Source organism: Pyrgilauda ruficollis, unplaced genomic scaffold (assembly GCF_017590135.1).
Source record: "Pyrgilauda ruficollis isolate IOZ18807 unplaced genomic scaffold, ASM1759013v1 scaffold377, whole genome shotgun sequence".
NCBI lineage: Eukaryota > Metazoa > Chordata > Aves > Passeriformes > Passeridae > Pyrgilauda > Pyrgilauda ruficollis.
The window spans coordinates 103892-119600 of NW_024525234.1; the positions used below are offsets into that span (position 1 = coordinate 103892).

At 50.0% G+C, this 15709-nt stretch overlaps 2 protein-coding genes across 2 annotated transcripts; both read left to right on the forward strand.

Annotated features, from left to right (window-relative positions):
• Positions 1 to 3860: 3860 nt before the first annotated feature.
• Positions 3861 to 7672, forward strand: LOC121358154 (keratin, type II cytoskeletal 3-like). The gene is made up of 9 exons (XM_041476080.1): positions 3861 to 4448; positions 5224 to 5438; positions 5555 to 5615; positions 5765 to 5860; positions 6029 to 6193; positions 6302 to 6427; positions 6636 to 6856; positions 7213 to 7247; positions 7332 to 7672. Exons 1-9 carry the CDS (start codon positions 3861 to 3863, stop codon positions 7670 to 7672), a joined length of 1848 nt encoding a protein of 615 aa, XP_041332014.1.
• Positions 7673 to 11763: 4091 nt separating this feature from the next.
• LOC121358155 (keratin, type II cytoskeletal 6B-like) lies at positions 11764 to 15331 on the forward strand. Its single transcript, XM_041476081.1, has 9 exons — positions 11764 to 12276; positions 13139 to 13353; positions 13470 to 13530; positions 13691 to 13786; positions 13907 to 14071; positions 14174 to 14299; positions 14417 to 14637; positions 14915 to 14949; positions 15057 to 15331. The coding sequence occupies exons 1-9, from the start codon at positions 11764 to 11766 to the stop codon at positions 15329 to 15331; spliced, it is 1707 nt and encodes a 568-aa protein (XP_041332015.1).
• The last annotated feature ends 378 nt before the right edge of the window (positions 15332 to 15709 follow it).

The following is a 15709-nucleotide window of genomic DNA, read 5'->3' on the forward strand; positions in this document are numbered from 1 at the left end:
CATTCCACATATCTCGGTTCTCAGTGACACCTGGGACACCTCACACACACCTGGACTATTCCTAAGGAGAACAAAACTGTCCTTCAGTGCCTGGCTCCCATGACACTGCAGATGTAGTGTCCCCACCTCCCCCCCTCCTCTGTGGGCTGCCCTCCTTCCTCGGGATGTTGCCATTCCCAATAAATTGCAGAGAATATTCATGATGTTGTTGTGTTGCTGCTTTGGGAGCTGCTCTGGGCACGGTGGGAGAGGGGGTTGTTCTCCTGCCTGTCTCTGTCTTTTGAGGGAACAGATCAGTGGTGGGGATGGACCAGGGCAGGTGCCCCAGCTCAAGATGATGCTCTTGACTCTCACCTGGAGGCACAAGCCTCTGTCTGGAATGGTGGAGGTCTGGATCCTCCAGTTGAACAATGAGAAGTAAGATCCCAGGTGTGAGACCTGGAATCATTGAATAATGGAATGGTTTGGATTGGAAGGGACCAAAAAGATCATCCAATTCCAACCCCCTGCCATGAACAGGGACACCTTCCACTACATGCGAGGTGTCACACCCCTTGGACCAACCAATGTAAATAAGTTGCTGCTTCTAAGGTTCCTTCGGGATCATCTCCAGGTGCAGGAGACTTTGGTCTGTGTTAGGCGAAGGAGATGGCACCAGTGTTGCCGTGTGCAGTGGTGGGAGGGCAGGTGAATATGGATCAGGATGTTGGTGAAGCACCTGCCACTGGCTGCAGTCAGCCACAAACTCATCGGCCCCAGGATGAGCCATGATTACAGCCATGGGAACACAACGGGCTGGGAGGGTGATTCATCCCCATCCATGAGCTCAGTTACCATCCTCTCCCTGAGAAGCTGATTAGTTCCCCGACGGCTCATCCTTGCTCCAAGAGCAGGAGGGAGAGATTTGGAGGAACTCAAGGAGAGGGTTTGGGAGGGGAGTCCAAAGTGTTTGATCCATGGTTCCTCCTCCACCTGGAGAGATCAAAGAGGCAGAAAATGCTGTCACTGGTGGCTCAGGAGTCCCACAACAGCCTCTGGGAGTTGCTGATGTTCCTAGAGTGGGACAGGAAGCTGCAGACCGAGGGAGAGGTCCAGGAAAGGCAAGAGGGAATGACTACAGGCTTCTTGGAAGAGAGAATTATCCCACTGGAAGCTCAGCAGGAGGGTGCCAGGGTTGGGGAACGTGGCTGGGTTTAGCCCAACAAGAAGATGCTGAGAAGGCTCTCAGAAGCTGGTGTTGTGCCAGGAGCACTTTGAGGTTTGGCTTGGGGCAAGAGTCACTTGTTTTGGTGCTTAATTTTAAGAGTCTGTTTCTTCTCAGCTTTAAAATCCAGAACACAGCCTTGTAGTACCATATGAGGAGTTGTTGCAACACCTCCTCTGTGCAAGATCCATGACGGAAGCTCTTGGCTGGGTCAGATGTGAAGCCGGAGTGTGGCTTTGGTCTCCATCCACGTTTTCTGCCAAGTTCACATTTTCCCTGGTGTTGATCTTACCGTGTTCAACTCCTTGTGTAAGAGATCTGAAGGATCAGTTTGGTGTTGAGTCTTACCTGAAGGAGGCTGAAGTGACTCCAGGTTTGGAATAATCTGCACATCTTGTCTGAAGATGTCAGAGTGACTCAATCTGGGCGTCTTATCTGCAGGAGCTGAGCGTGGTCAGCACTCAGGCATCTGGCTGACTTTGCAGATCCTCCTCGTTGTGGAACCTCCTTGTGGGATATTCCAGTGAAGTCCTGGTGCCTTCATACCATGGGTTTGGCAGTTGGGAGGGAGGCCAGAAGAAGGGACAACCTATTTTCTCCACCTAAACGCGAGCCATGCTGCAGCTGCCCCAGGCTGCTCGTCATGAGCAAGTGTACTGGGCTGCAAGATGGTCTGGAGAGCTTAAATGTCCCTGTGGGAGATGACCATGGAGAAACCAGCCCATCTTGATTGCAGCTGCTTTTGGAAAGTAAGGTGTCCCCTCTGTGCTTTGGGGGTGCTGTCCATTCTCCAGCTGCAGGAACACACACCTGGGTAACCTCTGGCCAACCACTGGTCGCCCTCAAATCTGGATAACCTTATCCCTCAAGGGTGGGTGGGACAATCCTTGGCCAGCTCTTACCTGAGTTCCTTGAGAGGGGGATAACTCTTGACTACCCAGGAGCTAGGAGTGGGATAACTCTTGTTCAACTGTTGAGTCTCCCAAGGGTGGGATAACCCTCGGCTAACCATTGACTCCCTCAAGGGGAATGTTCTCCCCTCCCTGTTCCATGCAGACCAGGGGGTTCAGTACCCCTGTCCCAGTGACAGTCAGGGACATTTTGGTTTTTGATGCCTCTTGTTACTTTCAAACCACATTTAGTTGCCTACATCTCTTTGGGGACTCTGAAAATTCCTTCTGAAGTTCTGTGTTCATATACAGGTCTTTTGAATGGCCTTAAATTCATGTTTCAAGGGCTACAATGTGCATTTTCTGTCATTTTTTCATTACTTGTGCTGTTTTCTAGGAAAATGTGAACATTCATTTTATATTTAATTATTTGAATTATTCAGGTATTTAATTGATAATATCCAGGTAGATAAAACCTTTAGAATGCCTCTTAAATAGTATTTACAGACTTGGCTTCCTTTTAAACTAGAATCTACTTTTTTTTGGAACACATTGATATTATTTGTATTTTCTGTAAATAATTAAATTTCATTTACATGTAACACAAAAAAAGGGATTTATTTCAGAGACATTCTCTAAAATACATTTCTAAACCACATTCCTAAACCACATTCCTTTCCCAATAAATTATTTGGAAGCAAAAGGTTATACTGTGCCTTGGGGGTTGTAACAGCTCCATTTCTCAGCAGGTTTTTCCATGTCAGTCATCTCATTTTTGGGAAAAAACAGGTTATTCAGAGGTCGTGGGATTCACCAGAGTAGCAGGAACCCCTTACCACTTCAAATTGCTCATCTGTCGCTCCTCTTCCATAGTGCTTGTCTGTCTGTCCCTGACATTGTCGCCAAAGGGTTCCCAATGTGTCCCTTCATTCTTCCTCAAGTTGTCACTCCCTGTCACCCTCAGAACATTGAGGAGAGTGGGATGATTCCAGTCACATTCTTCTCTCTGCTTCAGCATCATCCAAAGCCCCAGCTGGTTGTCCCAGATTTGCGGAGTTGCAAGTGGAGGGAATTTAGTCTGCAGGCAGAAGACACTCCCATTGTAGTGACACCACATGCTCCAAGGAGATGTTTTTCCTCTCTAGCAGGAGAATATGCTGAGTCTCCTCAAATTTTGGTGTCGTGAATTCCCATTCGGGATTGGGAAACATCTCCTGAAACACAAATGCAATTTAACATATAAAAAGGAGATTAAGGGTGTGTGTAAGGAATTGTGAAAGCCATATTATAGCTGGGATTTCATCAAAACTTTGTCTTTCTGTGGAGCTTTGATAGGGAGATGTCTATCTGGAATTATTGGGAACCACTAATGAGGGCTGGGTAGCCAATGAGGGGCTGCAGAAAAGGGGTTTATGAATAAAATTGATTTCCAAGATGTCATAAAGATACGAGAGTTCACTTAGTCATGGAGACGTGTCTCGATGCTCTCGTTTTATTCACCTCTAGATTACAGGGCGTGTTTCTGGGCAGCCCCAAATATGGCAAAGCTCATGGAGAATCTGTCAACATCCCCGTGCTGATGAAAATACTAAATTGCTTTCCACCTTCACGCCCAAGCTGTCCCAGCCCACCTCCAGCAGCGGATAAAAGGGAATGCCCGAAGCTGTTGGAATCAGAGAAGACTCTGCAGACTTCTTTCTGCCCTCATCAACTCCGTTGGTCTTTCTGCTCTTCTGGATTTTGATTCTGCTTGGAAAAAACCAGCCATGTCTCGTCAGTCTGTCTGCAGGAGCTTTGGAGTCGGGGGGAGAAAGGGATTCAGCTCCTGCTCTGCTGTTGGTGGTGGATTTGGAGGCGGTGGTGGCCGGAGCAAGATCAGTTACAGCTCGTACTCCTCATCCCGGGGAGGAAGTGGAGGAGGACACTGTGGGGGGTTCAGTAGCCGGAGCCTCCATAGCACGGGGGGCAGCAGAAGGATTGCCATGGGTGGATGTTATGGTGGTGGTGGCAGGATGGGTGGCTTTGGTGGAGGAATGAGCTGTGGAGGGATGGGTGGTGGTGGAATGGGTGGTGGAGGAATGGGAATGGGTGGCTTTGGTGGTGGAATGTGTGGTGGAATGGGTGGTGGAGCAGGAATGGGTGGCTTTGGTGGTGGAATGGGCAGTGGGGGAATGGGTGGAATGGGTGGCTTTGGTGGTCCAGGCTTCCCTGGAGGCATCCAGCCGGTGCAAGTTGACCCCAGCCTCCTGCGGCCAGTCCATGTTGAGATTGACCCCCAGATCCAGCAAGTCAAAACCCAGGAGAAGGAGCAGATCAAGACCCTGAACAACCAGTTCGCCTCCTTCATTGACAAGGTGAGAGTTTAGGACGGGGTTTTTTTGGAGGTGGAATGTCAAACAACTTCCTTGGGGTATGAACTGGGAATTTTTTCACCTGCCAACAGTTGCTGGAGTTGTCAGACCAATGCCTCAGCATCAAATTGTAATTAATCAGGTTTACTTAATAAGTAGCACTGAATAATAGAGGAGGTTTTGTGCTAATGGAAGATTAAAGAGAACTGCAGGATATTCTTGGGATAGTCTAGCTAAGGCACTTCTGCAGCCTCATTTTGTGTGATTCAGGGCAAAGTCATAATTTTAAATTTAATTGTCCTAAGAGTTCTTATTGCTGGGATTTGCTTTTTGATGAAACTTTCTTCTCAAAGCCTGATTCTAGAAACTGCAGAGCATTAAACACCTATCCAAAATGCTTGGATTATTTTGATTTCAAATAGAAGCCAAAGAAATAAAGAATCTCTCCCAAGAGAATGCATGGGCAGTTAGAGAATAAAAATTTCATCTTTCTTGACTTCAGTGCTGGAAAGATGATTGCAAAGTCCAATCCTGATGCTATGGAAAATTGGGATGATGTTTTCTACTGGGAACATCGCTTTGTCCCCAGGGGAGAAGTTCAGAGTGACTCAAAACTTAATTGTCTAATAATAAATAAATTAAATAATGCTTCACATGCACTTCAGGAGCTTGAATGCCTGAATGAAACATAGATGGGGAATGACTCCCTGGGCTCCCAAATCTCCCAGGAGTGGGATGTCTCTCTGGTGAATGTCTCACACACCCTTTGTGGCTGTAGGTCCGATTCCTGGAGCAGCAGAACAAGGTGCTCTCCACCAAGTGGGAGCTGCTCCAGCAGCAAGGGCCATCAGGGCCAAGGAAGAACCTGGATGTGATCTTTGAGAATTACATCCAGAACCTTCGGAGGCAGCTGGAATCAATCCTGGCACAGCGGGGTCAGCTGGAATCAGAGTTGCAGAACATGAGGCAGTACGTGGAGGAGTTCAAAACCAAGTGAGTGTGGGGACAGACAGGGAGGGACGAGCTGGGAGAGTGGAGCTGATGCGGCCACCCCGCGGGTGGAATGACCAGGGGTCTCAGAGTGTCACCTTGTCCTGCCCCTGCCACAGGTACGAGGAGGAGATCAACCGTCGCACGGCTGCTGAGAATGAGTTTGTGGTGCTGAAGAAGGTGAGTCCCTCACCAGCAGGGACAGGGTGAGGGTGGACAGGAGGTGAAGACATGGGAAGGACTTAGCTCCAAGATGGGCAGGTCCCAACAGAAAGAGCCATTGTGCGATGAAAGGAAGCCATGGTCCAATTCTGAGATCTTTTCTTTAGGATGTGGACTGTGCCTACATGACCAAAGTTGAGCTGGAAGCCAAGGTGGGAGCTCTGACAGATGAAATCAACTTCCTGAGGTGCATCTATGAGGAGGTAGGAGCTCTCTCTTTCTCTTGCTGAAGTTTTAATGGGGGTGTGGTGACCAAAGTCACTGAGGTTGGACTGGGTGTCTTTGTGGGTTTGATCTGGAGAGGCTGCCTGGAGCTACTGCTCTTCTCTCCCCTCAAGAGACGGTGCCTCTGACTCATGTCTTGGTTGCAGGAGCTGTCTCAGATGCAGACGATCAGCCGGGACCTGTCCGTGGTGGTGTCCATGGACAACAACCGGCACCTGGACCTGGACAGCATCATCGAGGAGGTTCGGCGCCAGTACGAGCAGATTGCTCAGAGCAGCCGGGCTGAGGCTGAGGCCTGGTACCAGAGCCGGGTGAGTTGGGAAGGACTTGAGGCTCCTGGGACAATCCCTGCTGTTTGAACCACCTGAGCTTTTGGTCAGTTGTGTTCCTGATGGGTGTGTTTGTCCCCATGTCTCCAGTACGAAGAGCTCCAGAACACTGCTGGAAAACATGGGGACAGCCTCCGCAACACCAAGATTGAGATCCAGGAGCTCTCCAGGAATGTCCAGAGGCTGCGGGCTGAGATTGAGAACGTGAAGAAGCAGGTACGGGACCATCAGGGCCTCATTGGGTAACAGCTGTGTGCTGAGTCAGGATGGGACTGGGTGGTGAGAGAGAAAGCAATAATGAAAATTCATGCCCTTTGGAGAAGATGGATTATGTCTGTCTGTTTTCCCTCCAGTTTGTGCCCTGAGGATGCTCCAGTAGAGGGTGGGCAGAAGGGATCTCACACACTGGTTTTCTCTTCCTCAGAACCAGCAGCTTCAGTCAGCCATTGCTGAGGCTGAAGAGAGGGGGGAGATGGCCATCAAGGATGCCAGAAGGAAGCTGGAAGAGCTGGAGACTGCCCTGAGCAAGGACAAGGAGGAACTGGCTCGCCTGCTGAAGGAGTACCAGGAGCTGCTGAACATCAAGATCGCACTGGACGTTGAGATTGCCATGTATAGGAAGCTGCTGGAGGGGGAGGAGCACAGGTACTTAACTGGCATCTATTTGACTAAATTCTTGACAGATTATAAGACGTGTGGGTAAAACCTTTGAATCCACACTAAAGACTGATTTTGTGTCATTCACTCTCTAATTCCCAAGTATATATTAATTATATTAAGTATAAACATACTTAAGTGGGTTTTCCATCTTAAAAGAATGTGAAGGCAAAGGTTGCTCATTTCTTTAAAGAATAATCAAAAAATTCTGAAAAAAAAATTGAGTTGGTTGCTAATTTTTTAAGGAATAATTGAGAAATATAAACTTGTAAAAGAAAGAGAAATTCTCTGCTGAAGAGCCGTGTATTTCCCAGAGGAATAACTGGTCCCATTTTCCCTCACAGGCTGTGCAATGACAGCATGTCCAATGTCAATGTCTGTAAGTATCTGCCCTGGGGTCCTTCAGAAGTGGTAGAACTTGTTCTTTTGGGCAACAGGTGAGTAACCTGTGCTTCTCTTCCAGCTGTGGTGGGCAGGACGACTGTCTCTGGAGGCAGAGGAGGCATGGGAGGCGGATTCGGAGGCAGCGGCATGGGAGGAGGATTCGGAGGCGGCAGCTGTGGAATGGGAGGAGGATTCGGAGGCGGCAGCGGCATGGGAGGAGGAATGGGAGGAGGCATCTGTGGAGGAGGCAGCAGCTTTGGAGGAGGCAGCATGGGTGGCAGCTGTGGGATGGGGGGAGGAATGTACGGTGGCGGCTTCTCCTCTGGAAGCGGAAGGATGTGCGGCTCTGGCGGGGGATCCTCCTCCGTGCGGAGATGCGTCACCACCACCTCGGTCAAATCTTCGGGAGTGAGATTCTGAGCCCCGAAGGTTGACAAGGAAAGAAGCACCTCCTCTCTCCTCCTGACAGCAGCCCAGCCTCCTGAAGCCCAGCTCTGGTGTCCTGCAATGGGATGAACTGTGTCCCTCCCACCCAGCTTGTCCCAGATCCTGGTCCCACCCGGTGGTTTGGTGGCGATGCTGTGGGTGTCCCGGCACCGGGAGCTGCCTGGCAGGAGGGGCTGCTCTGCCTTCCTTGCTGTGTTGTACATTTCTTTTGGCAAATGTGTATAAAACTCCTCTTTCCCGTCTCTCCTCCTGTTCGGTGTCCCCACCTCCCTTCCTCTGTGTGTGTGTCCCGCCCTCCTTTTCTGGGATGTTGCCATTCCCAATAAATTGCAGAGAACATTCACAATGTTGTTGTGTCGATGATTCGGGAGCCACTCTGGGCAGGGTGGTTCATACTTTGGGGAAGCAGCTCTTTGTGAAGCTGGGGGGGTCATTCTTTGCTCAAAGTGTCGTACCTGTGCTTTGATGGAGGTGAACAGGTGGGCGTGGACCAGGGCAGGCATCACAGCTCAAGTGATGACTGACTCTCACCTGAGGGCACAAGTCCAGGTGCTGGATGCTGGATGCTCAGTTCCCACAACGCTCAGTAACTGAGCCAGCAGAAGACCAAACCGAGGAGCCTGCTCAGTTTTTAGGCATCTCCTGATATAGTGAATCATCCAGTTAATCCCTGGAATCTTGTAGAGTTACACTCCTACAGCAGATTTCTGCAATTGCTGGTTCTGGAAACCTCCAGCACAGAGTTCCAGTATCTTCCCAGTCTTTGAGCTAATACAAGCTGCCCTGTCCCAGTTTTCTGGGCTCAGCTTTAGGCACATAGAGGCACTCAGTGCCTCAGTACCCACGTCACATCTCTCCAGATGCGGCAACACTCCAGTTCCTGAAGCTCTAGGAAAGGGTCCTTCTCAACCCCTCTTGGCTTTTGGAAGCTCTGCAAAGGGTCTGCTGAAACATGTGCCCTGGGATTTAGGCAAGAACATTCCCAGTGCCTCATGCCAGACCAGCAGAGGCTCACAGGGGCTGATGGATGATGAGAATCAGCAGCAGCAGGTGGGAGCCAACACTGGATAAGAGCCATCTGAGTTTTCTGCCTCTGAATGGTCTTTGGGTTGTGATGAGGGAGTGGCAGGGTAGGAGCCCCTTGGGTGGGGGAGCTGGTGAACATGGATAACAAGGATCAGGATGTTGGTTGAGCACCTGCCTCTGGTGCACACCTGGGCTGTGGGATGGCCAGGTGGGATGCACAGCTTGGTACCCAGAGAGCAGGGGGAGCACTGGAGAGCCATGTACCATCCCTGACCAGCCGTGGGAACACGATGGACTGGGAAGGTGTGATTCATCCCCATCCATGAGCTCAGGTACCATCCTCTCCCTGAGAAGCCAATTCCCCAGCGGCTCATCCTTGCTCCAAGAGCAGGAGAGATTTGGAGGAGCTCAAGGCAGGGGATTGGGAGGGGAGTCCAGAGTGTTTGATCTGAGCTATGCTGTGGTTCCTCTACCACCTGGAGAGATCAAAGAGGCAGAAAATGCTGTCACTGGTGGCTCAGGAGTCCCACAACAGCCTCTGGGAGTTGCTGATGCTCCTAGAGTGGGACAGAAAGCTGCAGATCGAGGGAGAGGTCCAGGAAAGGCAGTGGGCTTTTGGAAAAGGGGCTTCTCCCCGCTTTGAAGGGTGCTGAAGGTGGAATTGTGGCTGGGTTTGGCCCAAATAAAGATGCTGAGTAGACAATGCCTGTGCGAAGCTGGTGTTGTGCCAGGAGCACTTTGAGGTTTGGCTTGGGGCAAGAGTCACTTGTTTTGGTGCTTAATCACCTGTTTCAGTGTATAATTTTAAGAGCCTGTTTCTTCTAAACTTTACAACAAACTTTACGTGGCGTTGTAGAGCTGCTGTGAAGAGTCATTGCAACACCTCCTCCGTGCTCTTGGTTGGGTCAGATGCGAAGCTGGAGCGTGGCTCGGTCTCGATCCATGTTTTCTGCCGAGTTCACATTTTCCCTGGTGTTGATGATTCTGCTGTGCACAGCTCCTTGCGCAAGACATCTGAGGGCATGGCTGGAGCCCAGCTGCCTGTCGAGTTTTACCTGGAGGAGACTCAGGTGACTCCAGGTTTGGAATAATCTGCACATCTTGTCTAAATACGTCAGAGTGACTCAATCTGGGCGTCTTATCTGCAGGAGCTGAGCGTGGTCAGCACCCAAGCATCTGGCTGACTTTGCAGATCCTCCTCGTTGTGGAACCTCCTTGTGGGATATTCCAGTGAAGTCCTGGTGCCTTCATACCATGGGTTTGGCAGTTGGGAGGGAGGCCAGAAGAAGGGACAACCTATTTTCTCCACCTAAACGCGAGCCATGCTGCAGCTGCCCCAGGCTGCTCGTCATGAGCAAGTGTACTGGGCTGCAAGATGGTCTGGAGAGCTTAAATGTCCCTGTGGGAGATGACCATGGAGAAACCAGCCCATCTTGATTGCAGCTGCTTTTGGAAAGTAAGGTGTCCCCTCTGTGCTTTGGGGGTGCTGTGCATTCTCCAGCTGCAGGAACACACACCTGGGTAACCTTTGGCCAACCATGACTTGTGTCCCTCAAGGATGGGATACCCCTTTGCCAACTGTTTAGTCGATTAATGGAGGGATAATCCTTGGCCAACTCTTGCATCCCTCAGTTGCTGAATAACTGTTGCCAACTGTTGAGTCCCTAAGGGTAGGATAATCTTGGCCAATATTTGAATCCCCGTGAAGGGTAATGTCCTCTTCTTCCTCCCATCCCACACAGTCTGTGGCTCCAGAAGCCTCATCCCAGTGACAATCAATAAAATTCATGTTTCTCATTCCTCCAGTGGCTTTTGGAAGTGTTTTGCTGGGCTGGCTTCCCAGAGTGTTTGCTGTGTCTATGGCCATCAGCTGATTCCTAGGGATGCTTTCAAACCACATTTACCTGGCCAAATCTCTCCGGTGTGACCATGGAAACTCAACACATGCAACTGGGAAACTTAAAAATGGGATATTTTTTGATTGATGAAGTGCTTCAAGATATATATTTCCCTTGACTTTTATTCATGATTTTCAAGAAATAAGAATGAAGGAAATGTTGGTGTTTTTTACCAATAAAATCAATAAATGTAACAAAAATATTTATTTGATTAGTGAGGCTCAGAAGATACATCACAAGATGTCCTTCATGTGAGTGACCGAATCCACTGCTAGGGAGCTGGAGCATGAAATTAAACATTATTGTCAGTCATCATTATAACATCTACTGCCTGGAGCGTCCTTTCCATCCTCTGTGGCTTGGCTTGACAATCCCTGTGGCCATTGGAAAAGCACAAGCAAAGAGTTGGACATCCTTGTTCTCTTGCTATGGTGCTCAGAATCCCAGGACCTGGTTGTCTCAGACTTTGTCGGACACATTTTGGAGGGAAAAATCCCACCTGATGCTCTTAGGAAGGAACTAAGCAGCTCCTTTCTGGTTAAAACAGAAATGCTGACCACTGTTAAGTGTTAATGATACGGCATTTTTCCACTTGGAAAGCCATCAAGAATTTTCTGCTTAACAAGGAGATGCGGTGTGTGCTTGGGGGAATTGTGAAAGCCTCATTCTATCTGGGTTTCACCAAAATCCTTGCCTGGTGTGGAGTGTCAGCCAAAAATGTGGAATCAGACAACCTGTGGAGTCGTTAGGAGCAGGCAGGGAAGTGGGAGGAGGGAAGAACATGACAACATCACTGTAAAATATATTTTTCCAGATGACATAAAGATATGAGAGTCCACTTACTCACAGAGACCTGCCTCAGTGCTCCTGCGTTTCCCTCTGCACGGCGAAGCGGATTTCTGGGTGGAGTCACCAATTTGGCAAAAAATCTGTTAACCGCACCAAGCTGATGAAGACAGTAAATTTGTTTCCTCTTCACGCCCAAGTTGTCCCAGCCCACCTCCAGGAGCAGATAAAAGGGAATGCCTGGAGCTGTGGAGCCAGAGAAGACTCTGAGCACTTCTCTCTGCCCTCAGCACCAGCTCAGCTCTGTGGATCTCCTCATCTTCCCCAGTTTTGGCTCTTTGAGGAGAACCAGCCATGTCTCGTCAGTCTGTCTGCAGGAGCTTCGGAATTGGGAGCAAAAGGGGATTCAGCTCCTGCTCTGCTGTTGGTGGTGGCTTTGGAGGCGGTGGTGGCCGGAGCAGGATCAGCTACAGCTCGTTCTCCACATCCAGGGGGATTGGAGGTGGCAGTGGACGCTGTGGAGGATTCAGCAGCCGAAGCCTCCACAACCTGGGAGGCAGCACAAGGATTTCCATGGGCAGCTGTTATGGCAGTGGCTACGGATGTAGAATTGGTGGCTTTGGTGGAGGATTTCCAGGAGGATTTGGTGGCATTGGAGGAGGTGTCATTGGTGGAGGAATGGGCGGCTTTGGTGGCCCCATCAGAGGTGGCCCCGGGTTCCCTGGAGGCATCCAACCGGTGCAGGTGGACCCAACCCTCCTGCGGCCAGTCCACGTTGACATTGACCCTCAGATCCAGCAAGTGAAGTGCCAGGAGAAGGAGCAGATCAAGACTCTGAACAACCAGTTTGCCTCCTTCATTGACAAGGTGAGAGGTTGGAGCTGGATTTCCTTGGGAATGGGAAAACTGCAGAAATTCCTTGTGCTCTGGAGAAGGAAATATCATCCTTCTCAGCTCAGTGTTGGGCTGTGATTGTTTCCATTGGGTTCCATCTGGTTTCCTCATGAGGAAGTGTCAAAATTTAGCATCCACAGAGAAACTGAACAACTTTCTCCTGGTTTGGTGGATGGACACTGGTTTTCACTCCAGTGCAGACAGGTGAAAGAGTGACCAAAAGTCTGTCTTAAATCTGTCCTTTCTCTGGGATAATTTTTTCTCAAGGAACTTAAAATCTAGGAATTAAATTAAAAAAATTCCCAACCATTTCTTCTTTCAGTTTAAGTGCAGATGAGCTCCCTTTAAATCATCCGAACTGGGAATGTTGGTTATAAGTGTGTCCATGTCTTTTAAATATATGATGTATATATGGAATAATTTTTGTGTCTGATAAGAGGAATGTTCTTGAACATAGAGACCAATAGGATTTCATTCACTGGTAGGTCAAAAAGGATCTGATGCTCCTGAAAATTAATGTAAAAAAAATCCCAACTGGTATTGGAAATAATTTGAAAGATTGGAATGGAAGCATGTCAATAGCTACCTGCCACAAAAAAAAAAAAAAAAAAAAAAAAAAAAAAAAAAAAAAAAAAAGAAAGCAGAGATATAGGAAGAGGAAAGAGGAATCTAAGGATAATGGGGAAAAAAAAGAGAAAAAAGGGAGGAAATTTCTCCTTGGAAGCAATGGGAAGGGTTTTGGGGAATCATTCCCATGGTCTTTCAAAGCTCCCAGGAGGTTTGAGCAGCGGGATGTCTCTCTGGTGAATGTCTCACACACCCTTTGTGGCTGTAGGTCCGATTCCTGGAGCAGCAGAACAAGGTGCTCTCCACCAAGTGGGAGCTGCTCCAGCAGCAAGGGCCATCAGGGCCAAGGAAGAACCTGGATGTGATCTTTGAGAATTACATCCAGAACCTTCGGAGGAGGCTGGAGTCTCTTCTGGGGCAGCGGAGCCAGCTGGAATCAGAGCTGCAGAACATGAGGCAGTACGTGGAGGAGTTCAAAACCAAGTGAGTGTGGGGACAGACAGGGAGGGACGAGCTGGGAGAGTGGAGCTGATGTGGAGACCCCGCGGGTGGAATGACCAGGGGTCTCAGAGTGTCACCTTGTCCTGCCCCTGCCACAGGTACGAGGAGGAGATCAACCGTCGCACGGCTGCTGAGAATGAGTTTGTGGTGCTGAAGAAGGTGAGTCTGGAAGACACCAGCAGGGACAGGGTGAGGGGGGACAGGAGGTGAAGACATGGGAAGGACTTAGCTCCAAGATGGGCAGGTCCCAACAGAAAGAGCGAGCAGTTCTTGTGCGATGAAAGGAAGCCATGGTCCAATTCTGAGATCTTTTCTTTAGGATGTGGACTGTGCCTACATGACCAAAGTTGAGCTGGAAGCCAAGGTGGGAGCTCTGACAGATGAAATCAACTTCCTGAGGTGCATCTATGAGGAGGTAAGAGCTCTCTCCTGGGGGACTGGTGTTGCAATGAGGACGCCAAACATTGAGGTTGGACGGGGTGTCTGGGTGGATTTAGGCTTGAGATGATGCCTCTGACTCATGTCTTGGTTGCAGGAGCTGTCTCAGATGCAGACGATCAGCCGGGACCTGTCCGTGGTGGTGTCCATGGACAACAACCGGCACCTGGACCTGGACAGCATCATCGAGGAGGTTCGGCGCCAGTACGAGCAGATTGCTCAGAACAGCCGGGCTGAGGCTGAGGCCTGGTACCAGAGCCGGGTGAGTTGAGCTCGAGACTCCTGGGACAGTCCCTGCTGTTTGAACCACTGAGCTTTTGGTCAGTTGTGTTCCTGATGGGTGTGTTTGTCCCCATGTCTCCAGTACGAAGAGCTCCAGAGCACTGCCGGCCGGCACGGGGACAGCCTCCGCAACACCAAGATTGAGATCCAGGAGCTCTCCAGGAATGTCCAGAGGCTGCGGACAGAGATCGAGAATGTGAAGAAGCAGGTGGGAGTTGGCCAGTGTTTCATGGGTCCTTTCTGTTTTCCCTCTAGTTTGTGCCCTGAGGATGCTCCAGTAGAGGGTGGGCAGAAGGAATTAGGAAATTTACTTTCTTCTCCACAGAACCATCATCTGCAGTCAGCTATCGCTGAGGCTGAGGAGAGGGGGGAGATGGCTACCAAGGATGCCAGGAGGAAGCTGGAAGAGCTGGAATGTGCCCTGAGCAAGGACAAGGAGGAGCTGGCTCGCCTGCTGAAGGAGTACCAGGAGCTGCTGAACATCAAGATCGCACTGGACGTTGAGATTGCCATGTATAGGAAGCTGCTGGAGGGGGAGGAGCACAGGTGAGACCTCCCACCATGGGCTAGGCCAGGGTTCTGTTCCCCCTTGGGTGAGATTAATCTTTAATCATTCCTCACAAAACATTAACATTAAAATTTGACTACTTTCCTTTTTTCCTCCAAATTTTGAAGCCGAAACAGAAACATGGTCCCCACAGAGAATACTTCTCAGGGGGCTTGATTGATCGTATATGAAACACTGTATAAATGGAATATTTGGGGAAGAGTTTTGGTTCTGACTGTATATAGATTTACAACTGGTGTTCCTGTCCCTATACAGGCTCTGCTTAGAGAACCCCTCCAACGTGAATGTCTGTAAGTATCTCTACATTGTTTTCTCTGCCGAATTACCTTTATCCTTGGTTTTGTAAAGATTCCCAGGATGTTGCCTGGTGTTCAATGAGCCTCTCCCTCTCTTCCAGCTGTGGTGGGCAGAAGCACCGTGTGCGGAGGCAGATCTGGCAGCTTTGGAGCCAGCAATGGCCTGAATGGAGGAGGAGTGTGCACGGTTGTTGGTGGGAACATCATTGGTGGCAGCTGTGGTGTGGGAGGAGGGATCCTCAGTGGAGGTTTCTCCTCTGGGAGTGGGAGGATGTGCAGCACTGCAGGCGGCAGCTTCATGGCCGGGGGGGGCTCCTCCTCCGTGCGGAGATGCGTCACCACCACGACGGTCAAATCCTCTGGGGTCAAATACTGAGCCCTCATGTCTGTCCTCCCAGGGAAAGCAGCACCTTCCTCTTCCTCCCACCAGCAGCGCAGCCCCTTCCATCCCCTTCAGTATTCAGGAGGAAAGAAACTGTTTCTAGGGGAAATCTCCCCAAAGTGAGATTGAAATCAAGACACATCCCTCTGGCCCAGCCTGGCTCTCACTGAGCCCCACTGGGGTGAAACATCTTCCTCGTGGGTCCCCAGCACTGCAGAGCTCCCCAGCGCTGCTGCACCAGCTGAGGAGGAGCCTGTGGAAAACTGCTCTTTCCTGTCACTTTTTAAGGCTTGTGTTTCCCCCGCACCCCTCATGGGTCCCCCTCATCCTGCTCCAGCTGTGTCAGGAGCCCACATGAACAGAAGGAAGGAG